The sequence below is a fragment of the Merops nubicus genome, unplaced genomic scaffold (assembly GCF_000691845.1).
Source record: "Merops nubicus isolate BGI_N331 unplaced genomic scaffold, ASM69184v1 scaffold3187, whole genome shotgun sequence".
Taxonomy (NCBI): Eukaryota; Metazoa; Chordata; class Aves; order Coraciiformes; family Meropidae; genus Merops; species Merops nubicus.
Genome location: NW_008618153.1, coordinates 24606 through 44407, shown reverse-complemented (window position 1 = coordinate 44407; position 19802 = coordinate 24606). Strand labels below are relative to the sequence as shown.

The window sequence follows — 19802 nt, the reverse complement described above, 5'->3', positions numbered from 1 at the left end:
ACCCAAGACAAGAACTGTAACTTCACTTAATTTGTTGTTTTGTAAAAGCTTGACTGTTAATAGTGCATTTCAGTATTTCACTTTACTGGCGTAAAAGTAGTCTTACTGTGATTCTCCCCCCCACCATTTAAATGAACAGTTATTGGTTGGATGAAGTACTTAAGATAAAACTAAAACATTAAAATGGAAAAATGCTTTCATAGTACAGATTTCTGAATTTATTTAAGTATGCTCAGTTAAAAAAACCAAACAAACCCCAAAAACCAAACCAAAACAAGAAAACCTGTTGATGAAATATTTTCAGCTTGAAGTTCCTTTCAACAGGTTTGAGAGTAAAATTTGCCTCTTATTTGAAGCATTAGAACAGATTAACTTTGTAATTTGATATTTGTTTAATGTGGATGCCAAATGATAATCTCCATGACTGTTCCTTTACTTTGGATATATGCATGATTTATTTCTTTTTAATTTATGGGAAGAAAAAATTGGCTTTTTTTGTGTTAGCATATTTTGCTAATTAGTGCTGAAGGGCTGTTGAAGTTAATTCTTTAATTATGGGTTGAAGTTGTTCATACTTACTGCCCTTGAAGTAGCTTTCTGGCTTTCAGAGCATGGAAGTATAGAATGAGGTGGCCCAGTTTGCATTGCTTTAGAATAATCTTGAAAAGTATGAGAAAGGAGGAAAGATAAATCAGAGATATGAGTGCCATGCAGCAAAACAACTTCTTGTGTTAAGAATACAAAAGATTAGGTTATTTCCTCGAACTTTCTTTAGAATGACAGTGTATATAAAACTTTCATAAAGGCAATTTCCATGAATTCAGTGATCTGTTAACTTGCTTTAAGCCTTCTGGTGTAAGCTTTTCATGTGGTTGTCTTTGAGAATTTCTAATGAATTTATGGTTAACTTCAGGCTGAAATTACTTGCAAACAGTTCTTGCTATGATGAGTTACATCTTGGGTGATGATAGATCTGCAACACTATGTGCTCATCTCCAGCTCTTCAGTTGTGATTGTTCTCCTGGCATGGAAAAAAGTTTTCTGCAAAGCTTATTAAAGCTAATTTGAATATTACCTATAGGTGACTAGTATAATATCAAGTATTCCTTTAGAAGCCAAGTGTTTGCATCCATACTGCTATCTGAGGGAATACATAGATTTTTTTTCAAATGTTTTGGGCAAGGACACTAATGAGTTATTTTCAGGAACTTTCTTGGCATTCTGTTTAGCTTCAGAACAGTTCAGTAGAAAATGCAGAGGCATTCTTAGATGTGAAATATTTTTTTACAATTTTAATAAATTTTCTATATGTTTTATTTAATTTATATAAAATAATATTCACACTTGAAGAATTAGGAGGGCCAAGGGCTTCAAAAGTGGAGAGTGAGATTGAGATTGATTTATGTATCAGTTCAGATCTCACTTATTTGTAAGCTCTCTCAGAAATGGCATAATTTGCAACTTTTGAGTTTGCAAAGGCTGATACTTTGTGCAAGATGGATTTTTCTAATATGCTGTTAAGACCTAGCACTGGGAGAAAAGGAGATTCATACCAGCAGTTTTGCCAGATTATGTCAAAGAAACTGGCCATTGTACCTTGGTCTGCAAGCCTGAAGGTTAGGCTAACGCCTAAACTAGCAGCTAATAGACAAGTAGTAAATATCATACTTGCTAGCAGTGGTAATTTTAAAACACATAGTAGTTCCTGTAAAACTGTGTGGGGTCTATAAAAGGAAACATATGGATGCAGGGGCATCTTTGGGATGGGATCAGTTGTGAAATACTGCATTTTCCCAACACTCTCTGGACTTGCCTTTGAGGTCTGTTCCCCGAGTATTTTTCAGTTCTCATAATTTCAAGGAAGATTCTAAAATTGGACTGTTAAATAATGATGTGTTAGGGTATTTCTGATCTGAATAATTCTTATGATCACTCTTACAGATTTTGCCTTGTGACAGTTGTATTGGCATAACTAATGGAGCAGTGAATGTTGTTGTCATGATGGAGATGAGCAGCGCAGGAATTTGTCATCTCTTCTTCTAAGGCATATTGTGCTGTTGTTTATTTGCTCCAGTAGCTGGGATTTCAGTCAGAATGCCGAAAGAGAACAAGAGGCAGGGGAGGAAGAAAAGAAGGGAGGATCTGGGGAAAGAGGCTAGTTTGACCAGTGATAAAATCCCAAAGATTTATACATGTCTGAAGTAGAAAAAAAAATTAATTATAAAATTTATTCTGTGCTATAAGTGAACATTCCAGAGAAGGTTTAAAAATAGTTTTTGGTCCTCTTGGCTGTATTAAACTCCATATCTATGTTGTGGATCCATGTATTAAAATCCATATCCAAATCTGAACATCCAGCAATTCAGATTTTGAAAAATAGATATAAAATCTTGTAATACCAGGCACTGAAATGTTTTCAGGGTTTTGCATGCAAATGCTAGCTTTGCATCAAAGCTGAGGCTCTGAATACCCATGCTGGGGAAGTGAGTCCTTAAACCTTAGATGTGTGTTCAATTACCTGTGTTAAAAAAATTTGTTTCCCCTCTTAATGTGATGGCAACTTTAAAGAAATATGGCAGCATTCTTTTGTTTCAGTTTTACTTTGTTATTCATTTCACCTGATTACTATCAGGAATTCTGGCTAGGTTTTTCCCCTTTTTTTTCTGTATTATATCTTAACACAGTCTTCCAAGTCTGAACATCTTGCTTTTTTTCTCTCTTAGGGTGTACCTACTCCATCTGTTCTTGCAGTTAGTTATAAAATTTATTGCCAAAGAAGGCATCGCAGCATTGCATCTGCTGTCCCTTTCATAGCTCACCGGTGTCATACCTAAGTATTGAAAATTAACAGAATGGCATTTTGTTACATCACTTCCATGGAGGCTTTTTGCAAATATTATTTGACAGTACCTGTGAATATTATTTTTAGAGTTAAGAATATGATACTGTCACATTACAAAGAATTATTTTTCACTCATCGAATTAATGAATGGTTTTAATTTTTTTTTTTTTTCTAAGCTTTGGAAATATGTATGAGGTCACTTCAGGTAGTCATTCACGACCCCTGTGTATGCTGCATTTGGCTGTGTGACAGGCTGTGAAAGCCCAATCTTCATCTCAGTATTCTCTTCAGAGAGGATGAGATTCTAAAATATTAAGTGGGCAGCTTATAGTTCCCAGTGGTTTTTGAGAACAGGGTCGCGTCTTCTAATATAGTTTTAAATGCTTCAATCCTTGTGCTTGCTTAAAAAAAAAAAAAAAAAAAAAAAAAAAAAAGAAAATCTCTGTTTCTACAACTCCTTGTTTATTTTTCAAAGCCAAATGTGCAAATGTGATTAAATACTAGGTACAATTCAAGAAGCTTGATATGTGTACATACTGAAAATCTCATTACATTGAGACCTTTTTAGTTAGGTTTACTGTGTTGAAGTTATGGATTGTAGAAGTTAAAAGGTTGTCAAACATAAAAATGCTACTGACCTAGCAAGAAACAAACTAAACAAAATTAATTTGAGTTGATGTAAAGTTCTCTTTCGGAATAGTAGTTGAGCCTCACAATTTTGTTTTCATCATGTTACAGTAAAATATTTTCACCTTTTCCAACTGTTTTATCTCATATGTGTGAATTTGGAATTTTAACTTGATATTGGCAGCAAAAAATTGTTAGCTGATACAACTAACTTATTAGCCAAGAATTGAGCAGGGGGAACGGGGCACAGGGAGAGGATTAATTGCATTTAGATGACTTTATTTTGAGGTTGTCTCTGAAAAGATGTAGCAGTTGATTGATTGTTACCATTTTCAATCATGACTACTTTATATGAAACAAAATATTCTTCATTAGTTTATAATAAACTGTGTCTATTTCATATCATAGGAAGCCTGAGTTACAGATGTGAGCATCAGCATGTAAGATGTATATATTTTTGTGTGTACCCTTAAGTTCAGGAAATACTTTTGTGTTTGAATGTAAATTGGTCTTTCTTCTAGCTGGTGTGTTTTCAAGATGGTTTACCAGTGCATGTATTGAATGTTAACAGATCTTGTGTGATACAGATAGTATCTGTGTTATTTCCATTTGAAGGAACCATACTGTTTAGTCACAATGCAACATTCAAGCAAATTGCACTTGTCACTGTTGCCTAGAACTGCTCGTTAATTTGAAAAGATCCAACCTGAGCATAGAAAATGGATTTTAATGCCTGTTCTTTACTTCCTTGCTGTTGTACTTATTCTAGGCAGGATGTCCAGGAGTGCTTGGTTGACTTAGGATCACAGTCCTTACTGAGGTTTCAGAACCTCGTTATTCAGTCAGGAAAGGTAGTGATTTTGAAAGCTGTGGGGAAACTAACATTCAAATGTTGCAGATCAGAATGTGGAGCCTTGGTACAGCTTCCTGGCTTCTTACGGAATGCGTTGTGAGAGACATTTAAGACAGTAATGATATTTTTATACTCTTGACCTATTGTAAAAATCTTTTTCATAATAAAGATGTGGCCACTGTTTGATTGTATTATGCTTACAGGTATGTGCACAAAGTATAAGTGTACTGACATTCTTCTGTATTCATGAGATGAGTGTAAATGTCCTCTCTTTTCTTTTAAGGAAATGATCATCGACAAAGTTAATGGACAGGTTGTCCCTCGGTACTTGATATATGACATTATTAAGTTTAATGTAAGTACTTTCAGTTTTATTGCTTTTATCATTAGTTATTGATTCTCATTCCTATTTTAACCTTACTTGTGCAAGTAAGAGCTTCAGAGTATATTAAAACACTAAAAGTGCTTGGGTATTTTACAACTCAGTAACAAGCAATGCATCAGAATTAAAATTGAAACCAGCCTTATAATAGACGTTGATTTATTTCTACCTGCTCAAGAAAAATAGTGGTTTGAAACACTGTTGGAAAATTTCCCATTTCTAGAGCATGTTCGAACTGTTCAGGCAGTGAAATTGGGAGGGGATGGGGAAGTTAGCCTGTAAGTGGTATATTTTTTACCAGAGCATCGCAGTTCTTCTTTGGTTACTCTATCACCTCTTTCTCAAATTTCTCTTTGAACCCAGGCAACTGGTCCTCTGTTAAGTCCTCAACAGCAAGCTCTCTTGTTTACACTGGCTGTAAGGCAAATATCTAGTAAAGAAATTGGAAGGTTAAAAAGGAGAAGCCTTTGCTGACAGCTGGGAATAGAGTCTTTGTGGTCACAAGAAATATCTGTTAAACAGTACAGAAAATTAACAACTTTTTTCTTTAAAGCAGCTTTCAAATATGATAAAAGGTGTGAAAATCATCACCAAAGGGGTCCTGTATGTTACCTTTTATAGATAAAAAAATTAAAAAAATGTCTCCTCATTTTCCCCCAAAAGTCATGATATATGTAGATTTTGAAGGTAGTCAGGGGTCTTATGGTAGTGTCTCCTACTGAAGCTTATTTGAAAAACTAACCTTGACAATAAGTTCCACTTGTTAGCCCTTATTATGAAATAAATTTTCTTGTGGTTTCTTTGTTGTGTCAAAGGAAGAGAAAATGCCCTTCAGAAAGCATCAATTTAACCATATATATTTCTTTAAAACAACATTTAAAATAGTTTTGTGAAAACAAAGTGTGTACTGGTTTTGGTTGGGATAGAGTTAATTTTCTTCATAGTAGCTTCTGTGGTAATGCATTTTGGATTTTTCAGGAGAAGTGTGCTGGTGACACAGGGATGTTTTCATTATTGCTGAGCAGTGCTTACACAGTGTACCAACCCCCTTCCTGCTTCTCACCCCACCCAACCAGCAAGTAGGCTGGAGGGACACAAGGAGCTGGGAGGGGACATAGCCAGGACAGCTGACCCAAACTGACTGAAGGGTATTCCATACCATATGATGTCATGCTCAGCAATAGGAATGGGGGAAAGCAGGAGGAAGGGGGAGGTGTTTGGAGATAGAGCATTTTGTCTTCCCAAGTAGCCATGATGCAGCCCTGTGTTCCTGGAGATGTCTGAACCTTTCTGCCTGCCAATGGGAGGGGGTGAATGAGTCCCTTGGTTTGTTTTGCTTTTCTGTGCAGCTTTTGCTTTACCTATTGAGCTGTCTTTATCTCAGTCTATGAGTTTTCTCACTTTTAGCCTTTCAATTCTCTCCCCTATCCCATTTTGGAGGGAATGAGTGATCGGCTGCATGAGGCTTAGCTAGCTACTATAGTTAAATCAGAGTAACATGTTAAACTTAGTTACTAGATCTGTGACAGACCTTTGAAAAGCACTCTAGTAACTGTTTCTGGAAAAACAAAATTATGGTTTCAGTGCTACTAACAGGAGAAGTGTTGTTAGTAAACCTCAGTGCATTTGAGACTTCCTGAACTACAGTCTTCCAGACTTGAGTAAGATACTACCCAGCTTCGGTAGACCACTCAGTCTAAGTGGACAGTGTAGACATGGCACTAGTAACCAAAAATGACTTTCTTGGAAAATGGTATTCTTGGAAGCGTAGTCGTACTCTGGCTTAGGACAGCTGCCTTTAGTAGTTTCTGGGGAATACATTAGGTTAGGAATAATACTCATCACAAGTAACGAGTGATAGAACAAGAGGGAATGGCCTCAAGCAGCTCCAGGGGAGGTTTAGACTGGACATTAGGAAGAACTTTTTCACTGAAAGGGTTGTTGGGCATGGGAACATGTTGCCCAGGGACATGGTTCAGTCACCATCTCTGGATGTGTTTAAAAGCTGTGTAGATGTGGTGCTTGGGGATGTTGCTTCGAGGTGGATCTGGTAGAGTAGGGTTAATGGTTGGACTTGATGATCTTAGAGGTCTTTTCCAAACAAAGTGATTCTATGATTCTAATAGAGGCTTTTTGTTAACTAATTTTAATTCTGCCTCTTGATGACTTTTTCTGACGTAGATGTTAGCTTCCTGGATCCTTTCCTATGACTAGGACTTTCCAGTAAGCAAAAATTCCTTGTAGACTTCTGAAAAATATGATCTTCTATAACCACTCCTGGTTCTCATTTTCCTTTACATTTTCATACCTGTTCCTCAGCCCATGATTCTGTGTTTATCTTCATGTCTTTCCTTGTCTCTTCTCTCACCTTCTGTCTAACCTGCCATTCATTCCTGTTACTCTATCTTTGCAAAATAAAGGTAAGGTAAGAAGTGTACAATCTCCTTCATTCCTCAATTTTGGATACGTGTATACTGTCCCAGCAAAATAACAGTTTTCAAAAGTTGTAATTATTTTGGTGAAGCATTTTTGAGGTAGAAGGGGAGGAAACCCTAATTTGTAACAAAGTGTCCAGACTTAACATAAAGAATCCCACTTGATAAACACAAATAATCACAGAATTGTTGAGGTCTGGGAAAAGTCTGCTTTTGAGGAGGGCTGTAAATGTTTTAAAACTTATTTGTTTGGGGTTTTTGTTTGTTTTTTTAAATGGACTGGGAACGAGAGAGAGAAGTTAGTTAATACATAATACTGTTTTAATGTCAAGGACGAATTAAGTTAATGTTATCAGTATGGGTACAAGCAGGGCTTCAGCTGCAAGAAGTCATTAGCAATGGTCATGCTGCAAAGATTAGAAAGCACAGCGGTTTTTAGGTTAATTTTAGAAGCTTAATTACAAAAATGGGCACCTGAGGATGTTTGGCTTGGCAAGAAATGATCAAGCAGAATTTTGTCACAAGAGAGAGAAATTTATTAAAAAGTTGTAATTGTCAAGAAAGGGTAAGTTCCTTTTTAAGTTGTGTAAGCTAATTTTGTGTTCATTTACCTAGCAGAGCTTCAAATCAGAAAATTACACAAAGCATTAGTCCTATTTAAAAAGAAAACATCCCCCCTTCTGGAACAAACAACCCCCCACTCAAATACAAACCCCAAACCTAAATCAACCTGACAGACAGCTATATGAGGTGTTCTCAACTTCAAGGTAGTTCTGTCATCTGAAGGTGAATAGTGGGGTTACTGTACTCACTGTCTGTCAAAGAAGGGCAGTGAAGCTGGTGGAGGGTCTAGAGGACAAGTCTTACAAGGAGAGGCTGAGGGAACTGCATGAAGAAAAGGAGTCTGAGAGGAGACCTTCTTGCTCTTTACAACCACCTGAAAGGAGGTTGTAGTAAGGTGGGATTTGGTCTGTTCTCCCAGGTACCAAGTGATAAGACAAGAGGAAATGGCCTTAAGTTGTGCTGGGGAGATTTAGAATGAATATTAGGGAAAATTTCATAATGGAAAGTGTTGCTAAGCACTGGAACAGGTTGCCCAGAGAAGTGGGCATCCCGTGGATATCTACTTCCATCCTGGAGGTATTTAAAAGATAGTTGTGGTGCTTAGGGACATGGTTTAGTGGTGGACTTGGCATTGTTGGGTTAATGGTTGGACTCAATGATCATAAAGGTCTTTTCCAACCTAAATGATTTTGTGATTCTATGACTTCATTTCTTTTAATCACTGTTTCTGTGACATCCAGTTTCTAGCAGCTTGTGGTAATGCTTCCCATTGTGTTAGAAGAGATGCCTGTGTCAGGAAAAACAAATGATTCTTCAGGAGCTTAGTAAAAGATTTCTTGTTAATTTGTCATATTCTTCAGTCTGAATCATGATGTTGATAATTATTAATAGGAACTCAAAATATGACATTGCTGTCTCACTGCTTTCATTTCACATGCTGAAATCAAATTCACAGAAAAGAAGCTGTATGCTAGTGTGTCATGGTTTAATCCCGGCCAACACCTAAGCACCATGCAGCTGCTCACTCACACCTTCCCCCACAGTGGGGTATGGAGGGAAATCAGGACAAAAGAGACCCCAAACTCCTCTACTGATATAAGAACAACTTATAACTAAAATAAAATATAATGCCAACAGTCATAATTGTAATGAAAATGAATGTAGCAAAAAGAGAAATAAAACCCAAGATAAAACAAGTGATGCTCAGTGCAATTGCTCACCACCTGCTGACTGACTGATGTCCAGACTGTCTCTGAGCAGTTATATGATCCTCCTGGCCAACTTCTCCCAGTTTATATACTGGACGTGGCATTATATGGTATGGAATTCTCCTTTGGCTCAACTGGGTCAGCTGTCCTTGACGTATGTCCTCACACTTCCTGTGCACTCCCAGGTTTTGCTGGCAGGGCAGTGCGAGAAGCTGAAAAGTCCTTCACTTAGGATAAGCACTACTTAGGAACAACTGAAACAGCAGCTTAGAAACATTATTCTTATCCTAAATCCAAACCATAGTGCTGTGTTAGTTACTAGGAAGAAAATGAACTCTATCCCAGCCCAAACCCAAATATAGTGATATAAGCTCACCTTTCAGCCTCAGCTCTTTGAGGAAACACAGAGCATTCCTTGCTTTTTCTTTCCTGCTTCACATAGTTCTTTCTATGAAGAGCAACTCAAGATATATGAAATATCTCTCAAGCCCATTCTGAGAGGCAGCATACATGTATATTAACATAGGAAACTCTGTGAAGGGCAGGATCCTACTAAAAGTTTATCCTCTTTTTAAGTAGTTGAAATGGTCCCTGGCACAGTTTTGGCACTGATTTGCTACAGTGCTCTTGAGCAGTTCTCAAGAATAATTTCAAGTTGTAACATTGCTCAGGGACCATTCTTACCAGGTGTGCTGAGATGTCATCATCCTCTTTTAGTAATTGAAAGTATGAACATTGTCGGACAGCCTATGGCTTCAAGGGCAGAGATGAGGCCTTTGTCCTGTGGGTTCATCAGTGTAAATGTACCCAGAGTGTCTTCTAGTTCACAGACTTGGAGCTCATCTCTCTGAATTTCAGAAAATTCTGTATTGTGCGATGTTAGGTATTCTGCTATTCATGTGCCTTTAGGGGCTCAGGGTAGAGGACATGAAAGCTCTTTCCATTGAAAAGAAGAGAGGGAATAAGGTGGAATAAAATATATCATGACATACAGCAGAATTATGTTGTAGAGGGTAAAAGAAGATCCAAGAAGTATGAAAACTAGTGTGCCACTTCTGCTTGTCTATGAAGAAGGTGGCACCAAGGAGGGAAAGATGTTGCTATCATGTCAAGTCACATTTGGCATGTGAAGTGTTTCCAGAAGGAGAAATCAATTGTAACTCAGTTTATCTTTTCTTACAACCTAAATGTTTTTTTTTGTCTTAGAAGAGTATTTTCATTAAAAAATTGCTAAGTATTTTTAAAAAATGTATGTATGTATTTAGCTTTTAATATGCTATTTGAGGGGGGATTGTCCACATTTGTGTGCCTCTGACCATAAAATGCTGATGGCACCAAACATTCCTTGTGGTGTTTGGTCTTAATGAGTACAGAGCTAAATCTGTGCAAATGCCTGTTACTTTCCAGCTTCCTGATTTATGTCCGTATGTAGTTGAGTTCATTATTACAGTAACTGTAGCTGTATAACGTTACCTCTTTCACCTGAATAGTGAATTTAAAGTTCAAATTTGATGGGTAACACTGGTGGAACAGAGAAAGCTGACAAGAGAGCGATTAACAGTCCCAGAAGCAAACACAAGTAAATCTAAATCCCTGTTCATCAGAAACAATCCACAAAAGAACATGCCTTCATTCTCCAGACATTTTGGGATGGCTCTTCTGAAGAAACCTTGTTTTGAGTGGTATTTTCTTAGATCATATTCAATAGCTATGCGTAGATGCACAGACACTAAACTTAGCCAACTATTTTTTTCCCTTAAGTAATAAAAAGTAACACTGTCATAATGTAGGATCTAATTAATGCATACTTTGCGAAGATGCTGAAAATGAATAGTACTTTCCTTTTCCTTTCTAACCCTGGCCTTTAAATTTTTAAACTCTAGCCAAGTTTTCATGAGACCAGATTGCAGTGGTAAGAATAGACTGAATGCTTGAAAAAGAATAATTATTTTAATGTTTAGAAAGGATGTAGAATTTTGATTAGATTTCCTAATACTCTGTGCATTAAGTTAAGACCAAGATTTCTTTGGTTGTCATTATGCATAAAAATACTGTAGATATTAGATAAAGTTTGTCATGGTAAACAGATATGCTGATCATAAATCCTGCCAATGTGCTCATTGAATTAATGCATGAAAAAATTATTTTTTAAATCCCTGTAAAATATTACCATGTCTGACTTTTCAGTAACAAACCTAATTTTAAAGTGACGTACAGCTCGCAGTACATGTTCTCTCTCATTACTAGCCTATTAATCTTGTCTTTAAAAGGTACTGTTTGAATTTTGAGGGCACAGTTCAGAGATGCTAGTGTTTAATTACATCTTTTGCTATTTAAAAATGCACAAATGCCTGTCTTAGAATCATCAAATCATATTATAGTTTCGGTTGGACCTTAAATATCACCTAATTCCAACCTCTGTGCTATGGGCAGGGGCACCTTCCACTAGACCAGGTTGCACAAGGCCCCATCCAACCTGGTCTTGAACACCTCCAGTGATGGGGCATCCACAACTTCCCTGGGCAACCTGTTCCAGCATCTCACCACCCTCATAGTGAAGAACTCTCTCCTTACATCTGATCTAAATCAACCCTCTTCCAGTTGAAAAACATTGCACCTTGTCCTATCATTACAAGCTCTTGTAAAAAGTCCCTCCTCAGCTTACCTGTAGGCCCCCTTCAGATACTGAAAGGCCACAATAAGGTCTGCCTGGAGACGCCTTTTCTGCAGGCTGAACAACCCCAACTCTCTGAGCCTGTCATCGTAGGAGAGGTGCTCCAGCCCTCTGATCGTCTTCGTGGCCCTCCTCTGAACCTGCTCCAACGGGTCCATGTCTTTTTTTGTATTGGTGGCTTCAGAGCTAGACACAGTATTCCAGGTGGGGTCTCACCAGAGCAGAGTAGAGAGGGAGAATCACCTCCCCTGACCTGCTGGCAACGCTTCTTTTGATGCAGCCTAGGATATGCCTGGCTTTCTTGGCTGCAAACACACACTGCTGACTTGTGTTGAGTTTTTTATCAGCCAGTACCCCCAAGTCCTTCTCCTCGGGACTACTCTCAATCCATACTCTGTATTTGTGCTTGGGATTGCCCTGACCCATGTGCAAGGACCTTGGACTTGGCCTGGTTGAACTTTATGAGGCTGGCATGTGCCCGCCTGTTAGAATCAGCCAGTACCCCCAAGTCCTTCTCCTCGGGACTACTCTCAATCCATACTCTGTATTTGTGCTTGGGATTGCCCTGACCCATGTGCAAGGACCTTGGACTTGGCCTGGTTGAACTTTATGAGGCTGGCATGTGCCCGCCTGTTAGAGTCCCTCTGGACAGCATCCCTTCCCTCCAGCGTATTGACCCTTCCACTTGTACCTTTAATTCTGAGGTTATTTCTGAAATGGTACCACCTCAAAATACAGATTTAAAATGCTTTGTTTACTAATAATACTCTGGGAAATGCAGATAGCATGCATGTGTACTCTTGCACTCTTTCTGTTATTTCTTGTGTGGATGTACCTAACAAGCACCCAAATGTTTGTAACAATGGCCTTACTGTGTGTTATGTTTTCGAAATCTGTATATATCACTTAAATCTATCTTGGCTCAAAGGTGTCAGGTAAATGAAATAGAGAGCATCTACTTAATTTTGTCTCCCTTTGCTTTCTGCTGTCACACTGGGAGAGATGCATTAAGATTGTGTTCTTCTAGTCCTCTCATTTCTATAATGCAGTTTATTGACAGCACAGAGAGCACAGCCAGGCAGTGTGTTTTAGTTTTCTTTAGGCTCTATGAATAGGGTAGTATTACAGAGTAGGGAGGGCAGCAAATGATGAGCTAGGACAGAGCTAAGACACAATCAACACAGTAAAGGACTGGTGCTGCAGAAGCTTTTGAGTCTGTGGAAGTGGACAGGCTGAAATGCATCTTAGCTAGGTGTCTTCTTCAAAGTCTTTCTTGCTTTATTGCCTTTCTCTGTTGATCATACTTTATTCATGGTGGAAAACATGTCTTGTGTGTCTGAGCAGGAAAATTTGCAAATCTCCTTACCTGTTCTGCCAGCTTCCAAGTAGACTATTTGTCGTTTCTTTCCTGTTGTTCCTTGTGCTTGAATGAAGTCCACATGCAACTGAAAAGTAGGATTTTTATGTATTTTTGCATCGCCCTTTTTAAAATTCTCCTTTGTTGCCTACAAAAAGCAAATTATTGCTGAAGAATGATAAGTAGTACGTGCTGACCAGGATATCTTTTTTTTTTTGTTTTGTTTTGGTTTTGTGTTTGTTTGTTTGTTTTGTTTTTTTTTAATTTTCTAGTAAGGTACTTGTTTCGAGGGAACATTGTTCAACATTGTAATGAGTTTGAAGATTGACTGGTTTACTTGCTGGTTAGATTGTGTGAAAAATACATCTGATATCTTCTTTTCTTTTGCATCTCTGTGTCATATCTTCCTTTTCCCAGCCCAGGGGGCACTATGGATCATAGTGAAGGTGGTTTGTTTTCTGCATCTTCCAAAAGAAAAAGTGCTTACTGGAGTATCATATAAAAGCATCTATTATGGAATGTTCTGTAAACGCATGAGTTAGAGTGAAGTCTTACACAGGGCTTTTTTCATCCAGTGTATTTTAAAGCTGAAAGTCTTGTAAGTAAAACAGAGGATGGTTGGGGGATATCAGATGGAAGCAGCTGAGAGTGTGTTCAGATGTTGTCGTATCTTATTTCCCTAACTTATTTTTAATTCCTCCTTTTGTACAGTTAATCTAGTGGTAGTATTTTGACCTTTCTCCTTCTCTATTGCCTTCTCATCTTTTTCCTGTTTCTAGGGGAAAAGGACTAAAGGTAAAAAAAATAATCAAAGCTGATCAGAAGGATGTAGCTAATCTAAAATGACTTCATAATTCAGGATAGGTTTTATGAAGGTGAAAGTAGGACCTCTCTAATATTTTCCTTTCTGTGGCTATTATGTTTGAATAACCTCAGTGACTGTTATGGTATGAGAGAGAATGTGGAGTCCATATTTTCTTTTTTATTCTTTGAGAATATTTCTCTTATTAAAAGAAATGTGAAGAAAAACAGCCTTTTTCTTTTGAAACAGTAGTAATTAATCAGTCATCATTAGAACTGAAAAGCTAACCATGCACGCAATTAACTAGATATGTTAAAGACAGGTTGTGTGAAGTTATAGATCTTTTGCCAGTCTTCAGCAGTGCAACATATATTACAAGCAGACACTTTATTTTTAGTTCTATTATGATTTAGAAGAGGTAGGCAGTTCCTTTTCTAAGATAGCATTTGTGAATCAGTGGTGATTGTTCTGATTTTTTTTTTCCTCTTTTGTGTTTTTTTAGGAAACTTTACTTACTGTACTAGGCAGTCTTATTTTAAATACTATGAAGTATATTCTAAAAAAAAAAAAAAATCAATGCCACTGCCTTTTCAAGTATGAAATGCTTTGAATAATGTCTTTAATTCACTGGAGTGATAATTCTTCATCATAAAGACAGCCTTGTAAAAAAACTCAGCAATAGCTATTCTTATGAAGAGTCCCTGTGAATGGCTGGTGAAAAGAAAGAGAATGTGAGGAGAGTAGAAGCAGGAAGTATTGACTGGAGTGTCTAGGGTCTGTTGCAATTAAGGTAAGGATGCCTTCATACTGCGTGCAATAAGAGCACTAGGAAAAGTAACTAGAAAAAACAGAAGCAGTATTTGACTTCGCAGATAAATAATTTGTTTTGCACTGAATTTATTCTAAAATTATATTGCCCTGGGAGAACCACATACAGTCTTTTTGTGTGTAAATGTCTGATGATGATGAATCTATTTTATAGTTATGGGTTACTAAAATTGTGATTTTTTAATCTAATTAAAATGGGAAATTCATCTACTCCTCAGATTACTTGAAGGGAGGCAGCCAGTCTAGACAGAACATAATTCCTTTTGGCTTTAATCATTTACTTCCCAGTAAGATCCCCTTATTGAGTTCTGTTTTTGAAGGCTCAGAAGGATTTATAGGGATTATAAATATCCTCAATGAAGCCACTGTACACGCAGTCAAACAATGAATTGGACTGATTTGTCTGTGTTCCCAAAATTGCAGCTACTAAGCTTTCAGTGCCTAACTAGAGCTTTGTTTTCAAAATAGAGGACTTAGGTGTTAATCCATGGTAGACGCCCATTTCTTTAAGTCTGCCTCTTTATTGCACAATGTTAATGATGAGAACCATAATTCAGCCGCTTCAACTGATCCTAAATATTCTGCCTTATGTGTGTTAAGTTTACACTGATGAAGCAAACTTCTCATGTGCTTGTAGTTACAAAGTTTTATGGTTTTTATCTTGAATTTGTCTTCTGTTTTGAGTAATTCAAGGAGGAGGAGAGTGAAGAAGGAAGGAATGTTTCTAGTACAGTCTACTTCTGTTTTGATCTTGTCTGTTTAAGTCGCAGTTTTGACAGTTGTGCTCTTTCATTCACGTTGTGTTTGCTAATAAAAAAAAAGTTTGGAGCTATATTCGTATGTTCTGTTAGGCCTTGATGTTTATACATGGGCTACAAGCTTCTTTCTGTTTTTGGTTCATACATATTTTAATTTAGTTTCAGTGATTTTTTTTATTTTTTTTTTATTTTTTCCTCCCCCAAAGGAAATACAAATAATTTAATACTTGTCTTAAGCAATCTTTTTAATAGGTCTGATTCCCCAAACCATTTTTGCTCTGTGGTAAATCAAAGTGATATTCCGTTGTATAAGCTGACAACATATAAATAGTAATTATGTTCCTGTAGCACATTGGTTGAATTGTTTCAGTTGAAACAGTATTTCACAGGCTGTACCTCAATGATGCCAAGATAAATTGTAGAAACCACACTGAAACTGCTCAATTACTTGCCATTACCATATCTATTTTGAAGATTTGAGTGATAAAAGTTATAAAAAACAATTTTGAAACCTGTTTTCAGATTGTAATGGTTTTCTTGCCTTTTGACTTTTAAAAATGAAAAATTTAAGAGTCATAATTCTACAAAATTTTATTTGCTCTAATACTTTACTTTTAATCCTGTTTTAAAAAGAAAACTTTATCAGAAATGAAAAAAAAACTTTTAGGTGATTGAATTTAGTGATAATCTTATCTGGAGAATGAAACAGCAGCTTCAGATTGTTTTTCACATAAACCTATGTGTATAAAAAAAATTGCAGCATCTGTAAAAACACAGCCAGAAAAAATGTGCCAGACCATTAATATAAATTGCGAAGTATTAGGCAGCATGGCCTTCAGAAGATGGGGGAACTAATAACGGGCTTCCATTGGAAATGCAGATGTCAGCTGTGGGTGCCTTGAATTGTCAATAATAATGTTAAACACAGGGTAGAATATCAGCCTGAGCTCATTCTTTATTCTTCTCTCAAAATCACTAAAGCTAAGACAGTTGTGACATATGTTCCGCTATGGCTCAATAAGTGAGGACGTGCACGGAACGTATATGTGTGTATGTGCTGAATTATTCATGTCTAAGGTACTGCTCTGGGGAAGCAAATGGAGCGTGCTTTGCTGGCAGGTAGACTTTGAACTGTATCTCATGGAGGAAGAGAATAAATATGCTCAGTTGATCCTGAACCAAGGTAGCTATCAGCTGTGTACACAGGCCCAGGCATTAGTTTTCTTTTTACTATGGCTGTATTTCAGGAAAGCTGGATAAATATAAAATTCTAAGAGAAAGGATTTAGTACCTACATACCACATTTTGTCACCCCTCCTGCATCCATCTAGGTAAAAGGCTTTGCATGTAAGGCTCACTGAATTTACTGAGCTGTAGCCACAAGGTCAACCTTAGAGGCGCAGGGGAAAGGAGGCATAAGCCTGAAAGGTGATGGGAGCTCCTCAGAGGTATCTTTCTCCTTGTGGAGAGAGAGGAGACTGAGGCAGCACGTGCAGTAGAAATCCTGTTAACCTCTTAGACCTATCTCTGTCTTCCTGTGTTTCATGATCTGGAATTTGAGTAACGTGCCACTTTGAGTCCTCATAGCCATATCAGCATGAAGCTGTGACTTCAATATGGGGGTCTCTGAATTAGGTGGAGGGCAGGAGCTATGGCAGGAGAACACCCTGATGTATGACCAAATTCTGGCTCTTGGCACCCATCTGGAGGAACGTTATTTGGACTGTGATTTTTTTTTTTGGTGGGTTGTTCACTTTTTCATTAAATAAATTGCCTTTCCCCACTCCCACAAGGCAATGGATATTAAATGAGCTGCAGACCCCATTTTTTAGTATTTTTTAACATGTATTTCTTTTTGTGATATATTAGGTTCGTATGTATCTTACTATGTATGGTTTCTGTTGAGAAGTTAATCTGAAATAATGTAAGTTTAAATTCAGAAATGTTCAATCCTGGTTAGATTTCAAAGCTCAATAGAAATCTCATTTTACGTTTTGAGGGTGCGTGGAGGATTGTGTATAAAATCAAAACAGTATTTTAAAGCCTCACATCTGTTGCAAGCCAACTTCATGCTGTGACCTCTTAGTGCAATGCACAAAGTTTCAACAGGTGAAGAGTTGCTGAAGGAAGAGGTGTTGATTCAACAGATGACTCCTCTCTTGAGCTTTGTCTAAACAGCATTTTGCTTTAGGATACATTTTAATTACAGCCAGGGGAAGTGTAACTTTCTAGCATAGATGGGAAACACATGCTACTTCTTAATTTTATTTTGCTAACAAACTTACTTTAGGTTAAAAATGTCTAGAACAGGAATTACCATGTAATACACTCCAGTCACCTGGTGTTAAGCAGCGGTGACCCTCGCCAAGCAAAAGCAAAAACTTCTATATCGAAACAAAATCTCAAACATCTGAAAGCTTAAATTAATAAACCATTTATATGGCCTAAAACCATACTAGTATTTGATGCCTGGGTTTAGATTATACATGCATCAATGTCTTGGTTTTGGACAATTTGAAGATGTATTTTTGATATGCTAAATAACCTCTTCCTGTTGCTGTCAAGATACACAAATTGTTTATTGTAGCCTACATTGCCTTCCTACTTATTTGCTAAAAGCTAGGGTTTTACCACTTGAGGATTCTGAATCTATCTGGGATAAATACATGGTATATTAGCAACATTTTTTGTAATTATGTCAAGTGTCTAACAACAAAGAAAAAACCCTCCTCCTATATGGCTTTTATTCGGTATGTCCTTGATTTAAATTCAGTGTTATGTTAATTTTCTTACTGCTAATGCCCCATACTTTTGTGAGAACGAAATACTCCTGGGCTTCTTCGTTTACTTGGCTGATAGATAATGCTGCCAAGCAACTTCTTCGTGTTTTCTCATCTCATATGATCTTATGTCAACCTAGCTCTGACCTTTATATCACAGAACCTAGTGGTAATATACCCTTCTGCTTAACAAGCTTTGAAATAAAAATACATGATTGGCAGAGCTGCAGGAAATAATTAGTTCCAAGTAGATGGGAGAAGTGAAAGGATTATTTGACGGCAAAGAAAGTGATTCAGGTGGTTTATGGTGCATATGAAGTCATCTCAGCTTTTAGCTTAACTGTTAAAGGATTGAAATAAATTTAAGTCACCATGCAAAAGTGTTTTTGAAGGAATCATTGTGAAGGAGATCTCTAAATAACTTTACTGCTTATTGGAAGCTCAAATATTTGAAACATTAATGAGTTAATTTGCTCTTCCAGATCTACTCATAAAATGTGGTTGAGTGGAAGAGCTACTGTAGGGAAGAGAGCATGTGAACTAGATCTTGCTGAAATGTACCTAGAGAACAGTTTATGGCATTCTTTGAAATGATAAACAAGCTGTATGTACATTTCCCAGGAAAGAATTGTTTATCCAGTTTTTCAGTCAGTTGTTACAGAGGTCAAGACATGTTTTCTCTGAGTTCTCAAGTGTGCTGTACATAGGGGGAGGAAAAAAGAAAGAAGGGCTGAATGATTCTCCAGGATTTTATCTGTGGAACTTAAAAATGTTTCAGTCACACAGAAGTGTTTGGCAATAAACGAAGAGAGAGTGAGCTGCTCTCCCGCTCTTTGCATTTTTCATGCTCTAATTTTCCATTTGTTTGGATGGCTCTTTACTAATAACAACTTCATGTATGAAAGGAAGGCAACACTGAAGGCAAAGTTAACGACCAGGTAGGCTTTCTTCTTCTTCACAGGCATGGATCAATGACCAGAGACTAGGAGACACTTCACCCATGTTATCACTGGCTTTGTGCAGGATGAGCTTCCCCCCAAAGTGGCTGTGCTGCCACCCCTCATATAGACTGAAGCTGAGTCCTGAAGGAAAGTGGCTCTGAAGGACATGTGGTATGGGAGAATGCATAGTTCTTAAAGTCGTTGCAGTGAAGGATTGAGGACTTCTCATAGAGGTCTACTAAGGATAAAATGCTAGGAAAGAAATGTAAGAGAAACTTAGTGCCTCTTTGGGAGCATAAAGTACAGAAGATTCTGGTGAAAGCCAGGATGAGTTCGGAAGTTATTAGAACGAACTATGTTGGTCTTAAATTGACATTCCTTCTTTTTTTTTTTCTCCCAATTAAGGTATCTGTTCAGATGCCACTCATTCTATCTCTTACTTTTGTACGCCTCATCAGAATGTCATTTTACCATTTATTTCCTCTGATTCTTTCAGATTGGCCAGTTCTGATTCTCTCTGATGCATGTTAGAGCAGGGCTTTTTTTCCTTTTAGATTCTCTTTCCTATTCTCTTCTAGCTGTATTCAGTACAGGAAATAACTGGTTGGTTGTCCTCCTCCTCATCTGTACTGTTGTCACTGATAATTCAAGTCCCATATCTTCTGAGTTTTCTGTGCCCGTTGCTTTCCACTTTTGAAAAATTATTCTTTGGAATCTTGTTTATTTTCCGTGGACTGTGAAAGGGATGGTT

The 19802-nt window shown here is 37.3% G+C and overlaps 1 protein-coding gene across 1 annotated transcript in view; it reads left to right on the top strand.

Moving 5' to 3' along the window:
• RNGTT (RNA guanylyltransferase and 5'-phosphatase) overlaps positions 1 to 19802 on the top strand; it is a gene marked incomplete at its 3' end in the record, with an annotated part of 86515 nt that overhangs the window by 44692 nt on the left and 22021 nt on the right. Inside the window, exon 9 of the mRNA XM_008943339.1 lies at positions 4606 to 4677. Within this exon, the coding sequence (XP_008941587.1) occupies positions 4606 to 4677 (72 nt within the window). The remainder of the gene's footprint in view (positions 1 to 4605; positions 4678 to 19802) is intronic.